This window comes from Macrosteles quadrilineatus, unplaced genomic scaffold (genome assembly GCF_028750875.1).
Source record: "Macrosteles quadrilineatus isolate MER2022 unplaced genomic scaffold, UCM_ALF_1.0 Scaffold_4__1_contigs__length_99947679, whole genome shotgun sequence".
NCBI classification, from domain to species: domain Eukaryota; kingdom Metazoa; phylum Arthropoda; class Insecta; order Hemiptera; family Cicadellidae; genus Macrosteles; species Macrosteles quadrilineatus.
The window spans coordinates 80,940,815-80,958,254 of NW_026542597.1; the positions used below are offsets into that span (position 1 = coordinate 80,940,815).

A 17,440-nucleotide genomic window follows, 5' to 3' on the forward strand; every position below is an offset into this window, starting at 1 on the left:
CAAGTTTTTAATTATACCAATTTCAGTTAAAAATGTATATTCTTAAAAAAGGATGGCATTTTTTAAAACTTAATCACATTATGATAAAATAATTGTAAAGATTATTGATTCTGGTTCATTTCACTGGTAATCCAAATTATTATTACATAGGCCTATATCTCCAATAATTGTACATATACAAACATAAATAGCTACAATGATCGTTTGAAATTTTCTCGCCAACATTAAACATTCTTTATTGGATACTGTAGTAACAAAATTCAATCGATTTTAAGATCTTAAAGTATTATTTTATGATTCCAAAAAATCAAGTCTTTGCTAGTATAAAATGTATTGAATCTTAATCAAATTTCTAGGAAATGACACCTGACAGAAATAACAAAAATGTCTGGGTTTGTTTGTCACAGAACATGCAGATTTCTGTTGTTTTCTGTTTTTCCCAGAAGATGCAATAACTTCTTGCTACTCTCAACTCTTCCCCTGATTGGTTGTCTCGTCAAACTTTTTGTACTGACGTTTCTTTGACTGATTCTTTTCAATGTAATATGTCTTCGTTCGCCTTATTTTCTGGTACATGTTTTATTGAGATCGTAAACTACAAAGTTCGTTGAAACATATTTTAAAGCTATTTCCTTTGTTTCGATACACAGTTAATACATTTCCGGAGGTTTGCTCATAATATCACTTGATAAAAATGTCAATAGTTTAGACGGAATATAAATAAAAAATGCTTTCCAAAGTAATTTTCTGCCTTGAATGCTAGAAGAAGGATCCCATATGGCTTCATGTCTTGTGCATATTCATAAAATTTCAGTTTTTTTAAAACACAACCACTCGTTAAATGAACTTTATTTAGTATTACAATTCATTACAAATAATTTGTTAGCCTTAAATGCAATTTTGAATCTGTGTCAAAACGTGTCTTCTGTTCTTCTTTATTTTGAACTCTGAAACATATAACCAATGTGATGGAAGATGATCAGTTTGTATATTTTCAAAGTGATAGAAGATGATCAGTTTGTATATTTGCAAAGTGATTGAAGATGATCAGTTTGTATATTTACAATATGATTGAAGATGATCAGTTTGTATATTTACAATACGATGGAAGATGATTAGTTTGTATATTTTCAATATGATAGAAGATGATCAGTTTGTATATTTGCTAGTTGATAAAAGGTGATCAGTTTGCATATTTTCAAAGTGATAGAAAATGATCAGTTTGTATATTTCAATACGATGGAAGATGATTAGTTTGTATATTTTCAATATGATAGAAGATGATCAGTTTGAATATTTACAGTATGATGGAAGATGATCAGTTTGTATAGATGATTAGTTTGTATATTTACAATATAATGGAAGATGATCAGTTTGTATATTTACAATACGATGGAAGATGATCAGTTTGTATATTTGCTAGTTGATAGAAGATGATCAGTTTGTATATTTGCTAGTTGATAGAAGATGATCAGTTTGTATGTTTGCTAGTTGATAGAAGATGATCAGTTTGTATATTTGCCGACCTGCGGCAGCCGTAACCAAACAGCCCTGGCAAACATTGCGGTACCACTTACTGCAAATCTCTCTACTTGATACCGATCTAGCCAATATCCTTGTTTATTATTTGTTGGTATTTAAACTAGTTTTATGACGATACTTTACAGTAGTATTCCCTCATTGTATAAACAAAGGAATGCCAGTAATAAATAATTTATTTTCAAATAAAACAATTTAGGGTTATATTGTATATTCATAATTAAAATCAAATTTGTAATTATTCTACTAGGGTCTACTATTGTTTACTTTACTCTGTAGTATTTTCTTAGTATGCATTTTAGTTGTGGATTTCTTTGTAATTTTTAGTTCATAAAAATTATTATGAATGGCACAAGTACTAAAAAGATAGCTGCCTAGCTTTGAGCTTCCCCATTTGAGACATTTATCATAAAAAAACTTATTTTAAACTGTAAAAATTTTCTTTTGCTGGTTGCATTTTAAACCAACAAATATGAATTGACTTATTACTTTCATAATAAACACAGCAGCAAATAGGTAATGCGCATTACATTATGTAAAAAAAAAACCCTCTAGATATATACCTTGTACAACCATATGTGAAATATGAGTTGCACGTAATAAATCCAAAGCAAATTTCAATTGTTTTTGAAACATGAGAAAAGTTTTGATGGAAAAGTCAATTAATGTCCAGTGTAGCGGCAAGGGACAGGGCTTCGGGTCAAATAATTTATTTTACCCTGCTGAGTTTCTTTAACGAGCTTTTGAATTATAGAGGTAACAAACTATTTTCTCCCTTGTGGCTTTGTACTAAAATCTAATTTTTTTACAGGTAAGATACAAAGTTTGCTAGCTGACTGTGTTCGTAAGTAAAAGAGTGTAATATCTATTGAACTTTTGCTACATTCTAAGTAGGTATTATTTAGTCGTATTCAATTCACAGGCGACAGAGTGGTTGTTATCCAAGCACACAGAATTTCTTTCCTTACAGTTACCTGACAAAGTGGGCTTTTACACACTGATTATAGGATGCAAAGTAGTTAATTACTGCATTTACTTACTTTGCCGCACTCAGTTTACTTTGCCGCACTCATTTTACTTTGCCGCACTAACTAACACGGTGCGTGAACTAACTAAAAACACTAATTATCGTTCATGTTATTTCTTTATAATCATCATTAATCTATTCAAATAAGTAAACAAATCAACTTGTATAACAAGCCATTGAAGCTTAGAGCGGTTTCCGTCTTAGCTGTTGTTAAGAAACAAAGTTGTAGAAACAACAAACAGCTGGGAAACTTTGTTTTAAGTGTTTGTTTAGGCTTTGCTAATTTGCATGCTTGAGTAAACATCATAAAATGAGTTTTAATTGGATAGGTAATTCAATGTATTGGATATACATTATTGCATAAGACCAAAAAAGTTGATCTTGTCACCTAAAGTTGTGTGTGTACAGCTACATTTAAAGTTTTCAATTTAGAGGATAAAAGTATAAATGAAGTAAAAACAAAATATTTTTTAATTGGAATAGTTATGAAGATCAAACTAATTTTGTATTCTTCATAGCCTAAAAGCATTTCCATTGAACATTTCCTTCAAAAGTAGAACTATTGTGTTCGAATACTATTTTAAAAATAAAGTATGCACGCTGGTAAAATGCATTGAACAGATGTTTTTACAGAATTATAATTTTTACAGCCACCGTATAAACATGTTACTCAAAGGCGTTGTAAAAATGGATTTGACGAGAAGTTTTAATGGTTTTAAACTAGTTACGTCGAGACCGCTTTAAAAGCGGCCTGTTAGGTAAAAGCAATGAAAACGTTTACTTCATGTTACCCAGGCTGCAATTTTTGTTTTAAGGGATTTTTAGAATATACCTAGTTTCTTAAACATAAAATATTATATTTGTAAACGCTTATATGATTCTATTTTGGGAAAATGATGTCCAAAACACCTGATTTACATGTTGGAAAAGCTTTAATTAACTTACAATTATGTGATTAAATTTATTTTAAAATGTATTTGAATTAAAAAATGGGATTAGATTCACTGTTTAAATTAATATACATTATTTAATGAATTAGTTTCAACAATAATTCATACCAAGAGGATTTTTCGATTTTTAAAATACTTGGGTTCTTATTGTCTCAGTGTGGGTCAGAGAAAATACATAGATTGACAACAATCTTTTAGTGTGACACATAGTAAAGTTTTGTCATAAAGAATGCAACATTGTATTTGCCAAACGAATAAACTTGAATTAATTATTTAAAAACAAAAAAAATCCCTTGATTGATTTAATTTTGTAATATAGAGTGAATGATGCAAATAACTGGTTTCTTGTCAGTGAATACTTAGGAAATCACAAGGGAATTGTTGAAAGTCTCTTAGTTGATAAAACGCTGCATATTTTCAGCGAAGAATGAAATGGAGTGGGATTCGAAAAACAATCTTTGATCAATAAGTGAGTCGTGGGACATTCCCGTTGGAATATGCTTTATTGTTACCACTTCTCAAATGAACCGCCTTTCGAGAGTAGGTCGAGAATAATTGAATTTGAGTGCTACTGTTTTTGATAAATGTGTAAGAGCTTTCAGAAAAACGAAAGGTAAAAATATGTATTAATATTTTTATAGTCATTTATATTAAGTCAGAATTATTTGCCCATTCCAAGCAAAGTATTGTAGTTGTATACTTGTTTTATAGTATCATTTATTATGAATGGATATATTTAAACAGTTTATATTCTCCATTTTTTGCGAAATTTTATATATTTTTTAGTACTAATCCTTAATTTAATACCACGAGAAAGTTGATTTCCAATGGTAAGCATTAAAAAAAAAATGAATGGAACACTTTCAATATTGTAAATATACTACATTAACTCGTATACCTTAGCAATATGTAAATGCACCCGAATGCCAGGAAAATACACATGTTTTTGGGGCACTCCAATATTGCTAAGGGGTTTAGTATAATTCAACAAGTATATTTCAAGTATATTCCAAAAACTCTCATTGGTACCTCAGTAAGTTCCTAAAGCTATGGTTCCTAAAGGATAAATACCTGTGGTTTGGGTAGTGAAAAATCAATGGAAAACTTTTAACTTGTGAAATATTTAGATTTTTTTACCAGTGGTTCGATTTTATTTTATTTTCGTAAATTAATTACTGTAGTTTTATCAAGACTTGTTAAACGATACCAAACTAGGTATTACTTCCCATTTGAATAATTTTGAGCTAATCCCTACCCCCACTGCCAAGGGAAACATTTTCAAAATTACTACTTACTTATGGTACTATCTCATTATTGTAGCCCCTCATATCTAAGAAGGTATCCGCTAAACCAATTTCAAACATCTCAAATGGTTAAAAATTTAAGGGGGGAGGGGAGTGCAAGTTACTTTTCAGCCACCCTGTATGTTGCATCTCATATCTATTTTTTATATACTTTCACATCCTAGCATCAGTGTTATGGTAAATTCATTATAATAGAAAAATTCCGTTGTTTCAGATGTAAATAATGTTATCATTTTCAATCTCGTCTAGCTGTGCAATACTGCACAACACATTTCTTGTATCGGTGCCCTAGTAGTTCCAAAAGTGAATTTCATGTTCTTGCCTCGAGTACCCCTGTGAAGTGGGAAGTAAATCCCGTGAAGTGTAAGTGAGAGGCTGGCTCATGGAGTCTCGAGCGTTTCAAGCGCTTCGTAAGTCTCAAGCGCCATTCACGGGCGACACTGACTAATCTGCTGCCTACTCAAGCGCCGAGGACTGATAATGCTCTGAACGTCGGAGGCTTAAATCGAAACGTAAAAGACTCGTGAATCATAGTTTTATAAATCGATAAGAAATTTTCAAGATGTCTGTGTTAAAGACGATTCGTTGTTAAATAAGTGGAAAAAATACCATTGTGTTATTCCATACGAAACTAGGCGCAATACCCAACAGTTATCAAGGCGCAATAACAATAAAATCAATATCCTAAAAAAAATTGTTAATTTTCAGTTTCTAGATGGATCACTTTAAGAAATATTCCCACAAGAAATTTAGTAAAATACTCAATTTCAGCTAGATATAGAGGATTTTTAGATGAAAAAAGAGGAAAGACAAAAACAACATATTATGTATTTAGTGTGGGTAAAAGAATGATATGACTAAATTTATTCTGATAAATTAAGTACAAATCGACCTATTTAGATGTCGATTCTTAGTAGTGGGAAAACAATAACAAGATTTACTATTTTTCAATTAGCATATTGATCTAAAATTAGTTGCAGAGTTATTTTGATTTTCACAATAAATGCAAATGAACATTTTTTACGTGATTTAGTTGGTTAGCGATGTTGTTACTTGTCCTGGTTGTAAAAGTAGATGCATTTTCTCTTCCTTACATTGCCATATTGTCAATGTATAAGTAGTAAAATAAAGAGAATCGTAACCAATTTCATAAGGACTGTAAGTGCTAAGTGTAAAACAAATCATATTTACTTACTATTTTCGCACAATTAAACGATCTTGTAGAATTGTATTAGTTTTGCGATTTATTTGATGAGAAATATTTAAATTTCGATGGTGTAAATTAAGGGTTTGATTCCTACGATATATTGTCATTTTAACCATCTACAATGAAATTACAGAAATCGATAGAAAATTTAACACTAAAAAGTAGATCACAGAATTAAAATGATAAAAACAAAAATTGCGTGTAAAACTTAATGCAGCGTTAATCCACAGAATTATCCACTTATGTACTTGTTATCATTCAATTACCACCTGCGTGAGCCAAGCTAATGAAATACAGTTCAGTTTCATTAGAACCGAGTTTTTTTTACAACTTTACTCCGCATAACTAGTTAAAAGTAATTAAAACTTGGTAGAAGTTAATATTTTTACGGTTAACTTTGACGGTCTCATTTATTTGTGCCTGCTGATTTGATTAAGGGCGATTTACATGTTTTGCTTTCATCACATTAATTAAAGTCATCCATTTTATTTTTCTTGCCTAAGAAGTGAAATATAAAAATTCTTTTAATTTTTTGTCTAAAGTAAAAGAGTTTGGCATTAGTAAATTAGTAAGCAATTGGATATTTTATTTTGGGGTTTTGCAATTTTATGTTATTATTTTTTTACTATATCATAATCTATCGGTTGTGGTTAAGTATATTAATCATTTGTAAAAATGTTCTTTATAATTCTTTTAGTTATTTTTTAAAGTTTTCAAGCAGAGTTCGTAATATGTGCAGAAAATGTATTACAATAAAAAAAAACTCTAAAAAGTGATAAAATTAACTTCAGTGAAACTACAAAATAATTTATTGTTTAAGTTTTTCATGTTGTACTTTATGTTACTGTGATGATAGATTTAGAACCGCAATTTAATTTTTAATACATTTATTTATTTATTCGTACAAACTAGACAAGTTTAATTTTTTTTACTGTGGCATTTGAGATGTTTTACTTTTTATAAGCTTTAGATTGAACTCTTTGGACCCTATTTTACCGATTAAAGTTAACTCTATTTCTGCATGACGATCCAAACTTTGCCTATATATTTTCAATCCCAGAAAATTCTATTAAAAGCTACCCCACATTCAAAATTGTAAAACTTAGAAGATAAGCTCTTGTGAAATTTTGAGTGTTCATCTCAAGAAGGTAAACCATTCTACGTACACTTCATCTGAAGGGTTGAATAATAAAACAACACAAGCCTGCGCCAACGGCTTCTCTTTCAGGCTACACCAACAATCATAATGCTCACTATAAATTCATTGAAGTTTTGTACCAGATTATAAGTCTAGTAACATTTATTCTGTAGAGCTAATATTTTTTTATTTTAAATGTAAACGTCGTTAGCATTATTTAAATTAAATCCTAAATTCAAGAAAAAAATACAACTAAACAAATCAATCAACTAATCAGTTGGTCGATCGAGTAAATATTTATTAAAGATAAAATCTGTTAACCTATAGTATTATTTCATTAGTGACACAGTCCAAATTTCTTTTTAACTTATTGAACCCTAGTGAAATGAAGTTTTCCCCTAAACTTGTATGATCAATTAACTCGCATTAACCATTGCCACAACTTATGTTACTATTATACTAAAGAAGGGTAAAGAAGGTTCAAGTAGGGTTTCTGTTTTTTTAATTGTGCATCAAATGAAAATAACAAACTAGATAAAAAATACTCCACCAGATAATTAATAATTACACACTTGTCGTGTCTACTTTATCACCCCTAGCTACCAACGGAAATGCTAAGGAAACTCCCAACCATTTAAACATTCTACAATAAATATTTGTAGTTGGTATTACTTTTTCATGTCTAAAAGTTTCGGTCGTAGATTATACATGATCCCTTGTGGATTTATCATCCTGAAGATAATTTAAATTTAGTTCTGTTTTGTTCATGCAGAGGGCGTTTTTCTCTATGGGTATACATTGACAAAGTTTTAACTTATTTTGAAAAGAATTTTAACCACATAAAACTGTTTACTTAAAAACATAACCCGCTCTCTGATTTTACGACAAAACAAAAAACGCAAAAATTTACCCCAAAAAATTTAAAATATTTATTTGACACCAGTAAACTCTAAACGTTTCCAACATCACACGTAAAATATGTTTCAGGTTTTACCATAAAATGTGAGGTACACTTGCACCACTAAGTCATTGTCGATTATTCTAATATACTCGGTAATCTGTTACCTACGTTGAAGTTTTTCATAACATTTTTTAAATGCTTCACATTGTCGACTCATATTACGACCAGGCATTAATGACTTTGAAGAATGTCATTATGCCCAGAAAGGTGTTCCCTACGTGTTAACACCAAGCGTTGGCTGGATATGAGGGTTTGGGGTTGTCGAGTCCTGAACATCAAAAGTCCATTAAGTGCGGCGTAAGTTGGAGTTGGCGCGTCTTACGCGCTAAGCCAACTAACTTTTAATGTCCTTAATCCTTACGTAATCGCTTGAAAGTGCTGAGGACTTAGTATAAATTTAGAGGAATTAAAATTAGTTATTTTGACATTTTATCCAATTATTTTTAGGGTGATTTTGATGGCAATTGCATTAGTTTGTTTTCGATGTGAATATTCAAATCGTGGCTATTTATAACAACTGTAAAATCTTTGATTGTAAGGAAAACCTTCCTGAGAAATAAAAGTTATTTATTTTGGGAACTATTTTCCCGTTAGATGATTAATTTTGAAGTAAATCTGTTTCAAGGGGGCTTATATCAGATGTTTATGTAGTTAATTTTATCATGGTTTTATCAAACTTAAAATTGTTATTAAATTTGGCATGTTTCCTAATAAACTATAACAATTTAAACAATTAATTTGGGATTTTAAATTACATATTTAAAAACTATTTGTAACCTTCCAGGATGTTTTTGGGTAAAACTGATTCAAGTGTTTTCATCAGCGGCTTGAAATTTATGTTTGGTTAATGTTTATGTAATATACAGTCGTTTCTTTGACCTTTCTTTAACTACGGGAACAATAGACGCACGATATGTAGACAAACGCTCTATGTATTTACATGTAAATTAATTGTATTTTATTTTGCTATGCACTTGATACTTTTGTAATGATACTTCTTTTTTTATATTCACCTTTTTCACTATATATTTTGTTGTCTTACTGTAAAACATCTAAATTTTTCAGAGAAATATATCTCAGGCCCTTTTTACTGTAGCTCAGTGGCATTCTAGTTCAATAAATTGTACATTTTCCGCACTGAAATATTCCCGGTTTTCCCCGGTCAAAGTTGGCCGAGACACTATTGTTTATTGAAGAGTAATGGGCCGGGACAATGCCAGGAATTGAGTTCGCTATTCGCACCGAAACCAGCAGAACCTGCAATTTATTTATAAAGTAAAAATAAAGTCCTTCTATAGTAATATTTAAAAGAAGGTCTAAACCAAGATGCGATATTTTTCTAGTAGTGGTTGATTGTGTTTATTATTTCCCCTTTGTATTTATGAATTATTTTTAAATTTTCATCCATGGGGAGGGTAAAATATTTAAATTTCTATACGAATAAAAACAACAATTGTTGTAAAAACTGAGCTAACAGTTTTACGAAGTTATAATGCAGTAATTAAAACATGAGTAAAGCTACTACAACAATTAAAAATAATTATAAATACCTTTCTGTGATTGGATCAAATAGGAAAAATAAACTGATTAGTATAATATAAAGAAAATTGACCACAGGGCAAATAAAACTAATCAAGATTAAGATAATTTACTTCCAACAAACGTAGAGGTCCTCTTATTCACATAATACACATACTAAAATCTATAATGTATCACAATATATTCTGTGTTATGTACATATACGATTTTGTGCCAAGATACATTTTATTTACACAAGTTTTTACATAATTTACACGTATACTGTTTCTAAACACTTATACACTGCGTGCTTACGAAAGCGTTTGTTCTTCGTCATATAAGTTCTATCAGTAAAAATGCCTCTCTCTAAAAGTAACTAAAATAATATATCTATGGTTAAAAGAGTGCCAAAATCTTGTATAAAAATATCTCCGGTACTACAGTACTTGCTATTCGGGAACTTATTTCGTGTAAAATGAGCACAAATGGAATATAATTACTTTTATAAAATACAAATACAAAAAGAATATTCATTGATATTTTCAATTTTTAATTTCGCTGTATATAATAGGCCTTAGTAATTACAAGGTTCAGAACTACGGTGAGACCTTTTTAGACCAAGACACAAATTAGCTTATTAACATAACTTCCGTAAAAAATCTTTTATTGAAATAAAATGTACAGCAATTCCTAAATAATCGACAATAATTCATTGTATTCCTATAGGATTGTTAGAGCCTGACAAAACAAATTTTAGGTACTATATAAGTTTTTTTTTTCTATAGTAGTCTAGACGTTAATTTTTAAATTATAACAATGATAACTTTTAATTTAAGTAAAACATCAATGGATACTTTTGTGTTCAGATGCACAGGTAGGCAATGACATCAGAGTTAAAATTAATTTTAGAGGCTCGAGTTTTTAAAAGGGTTTTGAACAAATATATGCAATACGAAAAACATCAAAAATAAATCCTCTATATGTTAAAATTAATTTAGGATAAACATGCTTTCTAAAGGTTTTTTAAAGGAATATATGTATCCAGAAACTTTACGGGAATAACGATTTTGTAATTTTAAACTGGTTAGAATCCATAGCTGGACATGTTTACTATCAGAGCAGATAGGCTTATTTGTTTAGTAAAGTTTCGTATCATCTGTCTATCAGCTTCTCGACTGTGGCCAAAGTTCACATTTTTGTGTAGCCACATTAACTATATTCTATGGTTTTGTTTAATTAATAATTTACTCATTCCACGCAATTAAAAATTAATTTTCTAGTTATGTGTTATTTGAGGTATTACCTTTGCAAACGTAATCTTCGTTAGTCAATAGACACTGAATTTACTAAATGTGTGGGATCTAGATATATCATACTTATTTGAAGTTCTCGCAATATGTAAAAACAACGCATTAGTGTATTTAAGTCATCACTTAAAATTTAACAAAATACTACAATATTGCTAGATAAAACCGAAACAAAACAGAGCTCACTTTGATTACATTTGTGGTGTTTCTCTTACATGTGATCGATTGGTTAGAAGCTCGGAAACTATCAGTCTATAGCTTGGCTTTGCCCGGCTTCCAGCTCCCCTTGCGGTGGTATTTGCAGAGCAGCACCTTTTTGAAGGCTTGGCGGAACACCTTGTTGAATATAGTGTAGAATATCGGATTGACCATGGAACTGGCGTAGCCGAGCCACGTGACAAAGTCGAACACTCCCTGGTCGATCTTTTGTTCGCATTCGGAGCAGAGCGATGGTAGCAGGTTGAGGACGAAGAAGGGAGCCCAGAGGATGACGAAGGTGAAGAAGACCACGCCCAGCACCTTGGTGGCCTTCTGCTCCAGACGGATGATGCGGCCGTGGCGTGATGAGGTGCGGGACATGACGCTGGAGTTGCGGGAGTGATGGGTGCGGACGGTGCCTCCGCGGGCAATCCCTGGGGTTGAACCGTACCTGCACAGGGAAACTAGGGGTTATCCGGGACATTTCGTAAATAAGCTATGATAGGGTATAAATATTTTCGATTCAACAATGTTTACCAACCCGCTCTTCAAAAGGTCATCTATCTCATCAACAGTTATATCAGTGTTCTGAATTCCTTTCAACAACCGCTTGGCAATAGCTATCATAGAAAACATGTGATGAGTTGTTAGGTGATTTTTTTATACGCTAGAGTATCTTAAAATATAAAACCTTTTAACACGTCGATAACATTCCATGCTCTTATTAACTGTATTACAACTTTATTCACTATTTTCTCTTCTTTTAATGGAAAGTGGAGAACAATCAAACTCCCTACTTGCTAAATTGCTCTCCCTACTTCCCACTGTAAACCCTTTCCTTGACTTAAATGTTCAATCACTCAAATTACATCATAAAAATCCATAGATGAATTAAGTGAGGCACACCCCCTACTAAAAAAATAAGTGGTAGAAGGTCTTGGATGTGTTATAATCTTACCTGTACAATATTCCTGACTCGGGGTCCGCTTTGCCAGTGACGACATCTCTCCTGGGAACTCGCAGCGTGGCAGAGCGTCGCAGGATGGGCGCCTTGGGCATGTCGTTGCCCTTGGCCGAGAGCACCATGGTCCTGACAGTCCCTCCGGAGCTGAAGCTTCCTCTTCGGTGACGTCGCGGGGTGGATTCCCACGTCACTACTGTACCACTGCTCTCACTGGTCAGTGACGACCTCGCCCTCCTAGAGCTTAGTCTCGCCGGTGACTTCAGGGAGGAACTCAAACTGCGAGTGTCCGTGCTGGATATGGAGTCAGTATCCAGCTTATAGTTCTGGTTTCTTCTAGGGAAAGGAGGTTTCGCCACCAGTGGAGAAGATGTTTCGTCCGTCGTGGTTATTATAACCACCTCTGTAGTGGGACGAGTATTCTTCTTCTCGGAGTCGCCGAAGTAGGGACACGTACACGGCGGAGGTAGAAGTGACAAAGGATCGTCTTTCTGTTTGTCTTCGTTCGGTTCGGTTTTCTCCAACAGTTTGGCGTCACCCTCCAGCAGTGTGTAGCCGATGTCTTTTTCGCTGACGCCGCTGTGTTTTCTGCACGTGTTGACAATCTCTGGCGGAGCGTCGTCGTTCTTCTGCTCCTCGGCGCTGGATGACTCGCTAGTGGTCCACTTGCTGGATGGCTCGTGGTAGCTGGACACTCGTCGTCGCTCCAATGCTGACCGTGTCACTGTAGGACGTACACAACTCTCCCCTATGGTTGAGGCTCGTCGGCGACGACGGTGGCCGCTGCGACGGGTCAGTCGAGGTTTATCTTGTGACGTCGCCTTTCTAGTGTCCTCTGCAGACTTGGAACTACCCTCGCTGCTGTCGGCTGCGTGCTCCTGCTCCTGCTCCCGCACCGGCTCTCTGTTGACAAAAAAGTAGTGAGTAACAACAACGTATTTGTGAAGTTTACTTATTTCCCTTATACATTACCTCACTTATTCACTGGTTGTAAAACCAACTTAGACTTAACGCTGGTTCGAAATTAAGTAATTATACAACGCTGTTATTTGGGCGTAAAATCTTATAGTCATGTGATTGATGTTCAAGTTAACGGGATGATTTTGAAACTCGCTGGCTTATCTTAGACGTTAAAACCCATTTATTAATTAGTCTCCACAACCTACTTGATTTTTTTACTTTTAAGTAGTATTCTAGGATCTGTCAACACCCAATGCTTACGTTACTTAGCTGCAGTGCTAGAAATATACTCTGAATAATTTTCACGATTTTCAAGCCGGTAAACTTGTGCTCGGAAGATTATTTATACCTCGTAATCTATCATTGTAGATAGAAAATCAACCAAGTTTGACAATTTGAAATGAGTTCATCAAACAGAGTTATTATCAGTGTTAATCTCGTGTCCGCCCCCGCGATAGGCTAAATGGAGAAGCAGGCTGTCATGACAGGCTACATGGAGAGGCAGGGTGTCACTAACGGCGTTAATGCTGATAATAACCGATCATGTGAATGAGCTGCGATAATTGTTTTCTTACATGAAGCATTTGTGACGTGACACACAATCTAAGTGTTATAATTATAGTGGAACATAGTTAAGAACTCGGAAAATTACTGCAAGGGCACGCATCGTAATTTGTTAGTTTTTAGTTGATGCTTTTTATGTTTTAGGTACTGTACCTTGTATTATGGTTCTCTGTAAGCTATTTTGGTATTTTATAGCCGATCTGGGATGATTAAAATAACATAAATTGAAAAGGTTCGCTAAAAAATAAAGTAGTTGATCGGTCTACTATCTTGGGGGTGATGTAAACCCTTACCATTGTGTATCCATGGGATTATAAGTACATAGTATAAAAACCTTACTCTTTAAAGAATTAAGTGGAGATATGGATGCCAGTTTTGCTTAATAAATTAAAATACTGAAAACTAATAAAGTGAAGATTATAACCAAATTATTTTTAGTTGTCGCTTCAGTTAAACTTATTAATTAACCAGCTTCACTCATCTATTTGTTTCCTCTTTTTCAAAATAAGGTTTTCTCCACGGAGCGCCCTTTCTCCTCAGTCAAACACTCGCCTTGCTGGTGGCAGGTGTCTCGAAGAGAAATCCTTATTTAATCACTATTGCCCCCCCCCCCTTGTCTTTCAAGGAAATTCCGTTCCACCCCGACCCACCTAATTATAATTTTATTAAGTCTGCGTATTTTTCCAGTGACAGGTTTGTCGAAGAAATGAATTAACTTATTTACGTTGTTAGATTTTTTTATGGGTTCGAAAGAGATTGGTTATAGGGTAAGACCTTAATATGTAAAATTTTCTGTATTTTTCGTTCTGAAGTAATCTAATATACACAAGATTATTTTTGTTTTAATATGTAAATAATTATTATTTCAGGTTACAACACATTTACGCCTAAAGAACTTTACTTTTACGTGGATTGAACTAAACATTTTATCATTATTTTTACAATACAGCATTGGTCATAGAGTTCTAGAAAAATAATTGAACTGTACTTCTGTGTACTTAATGACATTGAGGTCAAGAAGATGTTTTGGCAAAACCGTAATACTTTCATGAGTTCCGCTACAACTGAAACTGAAAAATGTCAACTTAAACTCTTTCTTAATATTCTGTTTGAGTACGTGTAACTTATTACTTTTTTACTTTTTTATTATTTAACAGTTTTATATGTATTTCCACATTTATATTGTTATTTCCAATGCATTGCAAAATATAGTTAATAATCATAGATATACTACATTTGAACAAAAATAGAGACACATTACACACGAGACAACCTTACTCTATACACGACTAAGCACCCGGACAAATGCGATGTTTAAATAACATTGTGAAACAAAGCTTGCAGAGTTTGTGATAAGGATGAGGTTGTGTGTAGCGGGTGTGAAGATAACAAAGACTCGGCACACGTTTGTGGCGACAATACACCCGCAATACTCTGTATTGCCGTATTGCACAATACAGACGCTACAATACAGCGATGTATGGTGTTCAATGAAACGTTGATGATATGGATTTGCGCAATATGCGTAATTTGAGGAATTAATCAATTACAAGTACAGTCGCGTCGCGTTAGAGGGTTTGTAAAATGGTGTGGTCTGGATTATTGTTATTGAACACCTGCTACTTATAGTATTGAACAAAGAAACGTTCGCTATATATCTTATTGAATAAGGATAATAATATAAGCTATAAATCGTATTGAACTAGGATACAACCGTTTGACATCTCTTTGAACTAGGATATATCCGCTATAAGTTTGTATTGAATAAAGATACATCCGCTATACGTTGTTTTGAAGATACATCCGCTATAATCATATTGAACGAGGATACATTCGCCATATATCACATTGAACTAGGATACATCCGTTATAAATTGTATTGAACTTGCATATTTCCGCTATGTATTATGATGAAAAAGGATACATCCGCTATAAATCGTAGTGAACTAGGATACATCCGCTATAAATCATATTGAACTAGGATACATCCGATATAAATTATATTAACCTAGAATACATCCGTTATAAGTTGTATTGAACCAGGATGCATCCGCTATAAATTGTATTGAACTTAAGTATATCCGCTATGTATTGCGAATAAGGATTCATCTGCTGTATATATTACTGAACAAGGAAACGTTCGCTGTAAATCGGATTGAGCAAGATTTTCTACGCTGTAAATTATATTCAACATATGCTATGATTTTTATGGTTTTCAATTACGGTTACACACATTTCAGAATGTTAATGTCAACCAAAAGTGATGATATGTATTTTTTAATTTGATCAGTGCATTTTCTGATTGTATTTGATCATTTTATATATTTCCCCTTATTTTAACGAACCTCTACACCAAATAACCTCCACTCCACCATACAACCCTAGGTCCAGTACAATAGAGGCTGTAGACTACAGAGCGGCTCACTGACGTCCCATCCCATGTTTACCGCATTGTTATGTTATGTTACGGCATATAACGAGGACATATCCGATGTCTGCCTGCGCCGGTTTTACATTTTATTGTTTACGGAATCACAACATGTGGTTCGTCCAGATTGGTTTTGGCGATTCTTGTGGAAACATGTGCAACGTGAATTGATGTATTCCTTCAAAGTCTCGCTTACTTCGTTGAATATTTTGTTTAAAATGTTTATATTGCAATCATTTGATTATTTGAAGTAAATTGTATTTCTTTGTCAATTACCATTGAAACTTAAAATACCTGAGGGCGGACTTGGTTGTAAAAATGATTAAAGGGTGTTTTTATGTCAAAGTTTTTGAGCGTGTCAGTAAAGTACCGTGATGCAAAATTAAAAGAGTTTACAAAATCGTTGCAAAATTACATTCGTACTCCAGTCGTTCTACCTAGGTTGTTTAACTGCAGAATCATACTCGTACTTTATCCACGATGATTGCAATGTTCACCCAAACTTAATCGATACTTATTTTGATTTGAAATGTTATACCCATTTAAAATTATAATTAAAATCGTATTAGACACTTCAAAACACTCCCTAACCTCAACATATTGGTTTTGTGTGAAACTTTGTTTCTCATGGGTAATCGTGAGATTAAATTAGGGGTATACTCCATATCATGTACAGCGGCTACGAATTGCGCGGGAAGAGTGTAAATATTTTATCCTAAAAGGCGGGAACGATAAATCAGATTGGCTGTGGAGGCATCCATCATCGTAATGTGGTAATGCGACGCTCCCACTGTACTCTTCCTGCTGCCATGATCGCTTCTCCGAAAACCTGACAGCTGTGTGCACAACTACGACAGTTAATAATGAAGTTGCTACTTTACTATTCCTGGCAAATACAGCGTTGTTGATTGTGCATTACAGAGTGCTCCTGACAATATGGAATCTCAGTGCATAACTCCGAAAATTTAACAACTGTGTGCACAACTACGACGGTTAATAATGAAGTTGCTACTTTACTATTCCTGGCAAATACAGCGTTGTTGATTGTGCATTACAGAGTGCTCCTGACAATATGGAATCTCAGTGCATAACTCCGAAAATTTAACAACTGTGTGCACAACTACGACGGTTAATAATGAAGTTGCTACTTTACTATTCCTGGCAAATACAGCGTTGTTGATTGTGCATTACAGAGTGCTCCTGACAATATGGAATCTCAGTGCATAACTCCGAAAATTTAACAACTGTGTGCACAACTACGACAGTTAATAATGAAGATACTACTTAACTATTCCTGGCAAATACAGCGTTGTTGATTGTGCATGACCTGTCAAAATGGAATCTCAGTGCATAACTCCGAAAACTGTGATAGTTTGAC

The 17,440-nt window shown here is 33.4% G+C and overlaps 2 protein-coding genes across 2 annotated transcripts in view; one reads left to right on the forward strand and one right to left on the reverse strand.

The window, feature by feature from the left end:
* The window catches only part of LOC128991696 (26S proteasome non-ATPase regulatory subunit 1-like), a 218,485-nt gene that overhangs the window by 80,130 nt on the left and 120,915 nt on the right, over nt 1-17,440 (forward strand). The window lies entirely within an intron of this gene.
* LOC128991697 (dopamine D2-like receptor) overlaps nt 11,138-17,440 on the reverse strand; it is a 62,123-nt gene continuing 55,820 nt past the window's right edge. Inside the window, exons 5-6 of the mRNA XM_054414795.1 lie at nt 12,108-13,013; nt 11,138-11,600 (exon numbers count right to left, since the gene is read on the reverse strand). Of these exons, the coding sequence (XP_054270770.1) occupies nt 11,204-11,600; nt 12,108-13,013 (1,303 nt within the window). The 3' untranslated portion in view covers nt 11,138-11,203. The remainder of the gene's footprint in view (nt 11,601-12,107; nt 13,014-17,440) is intronic.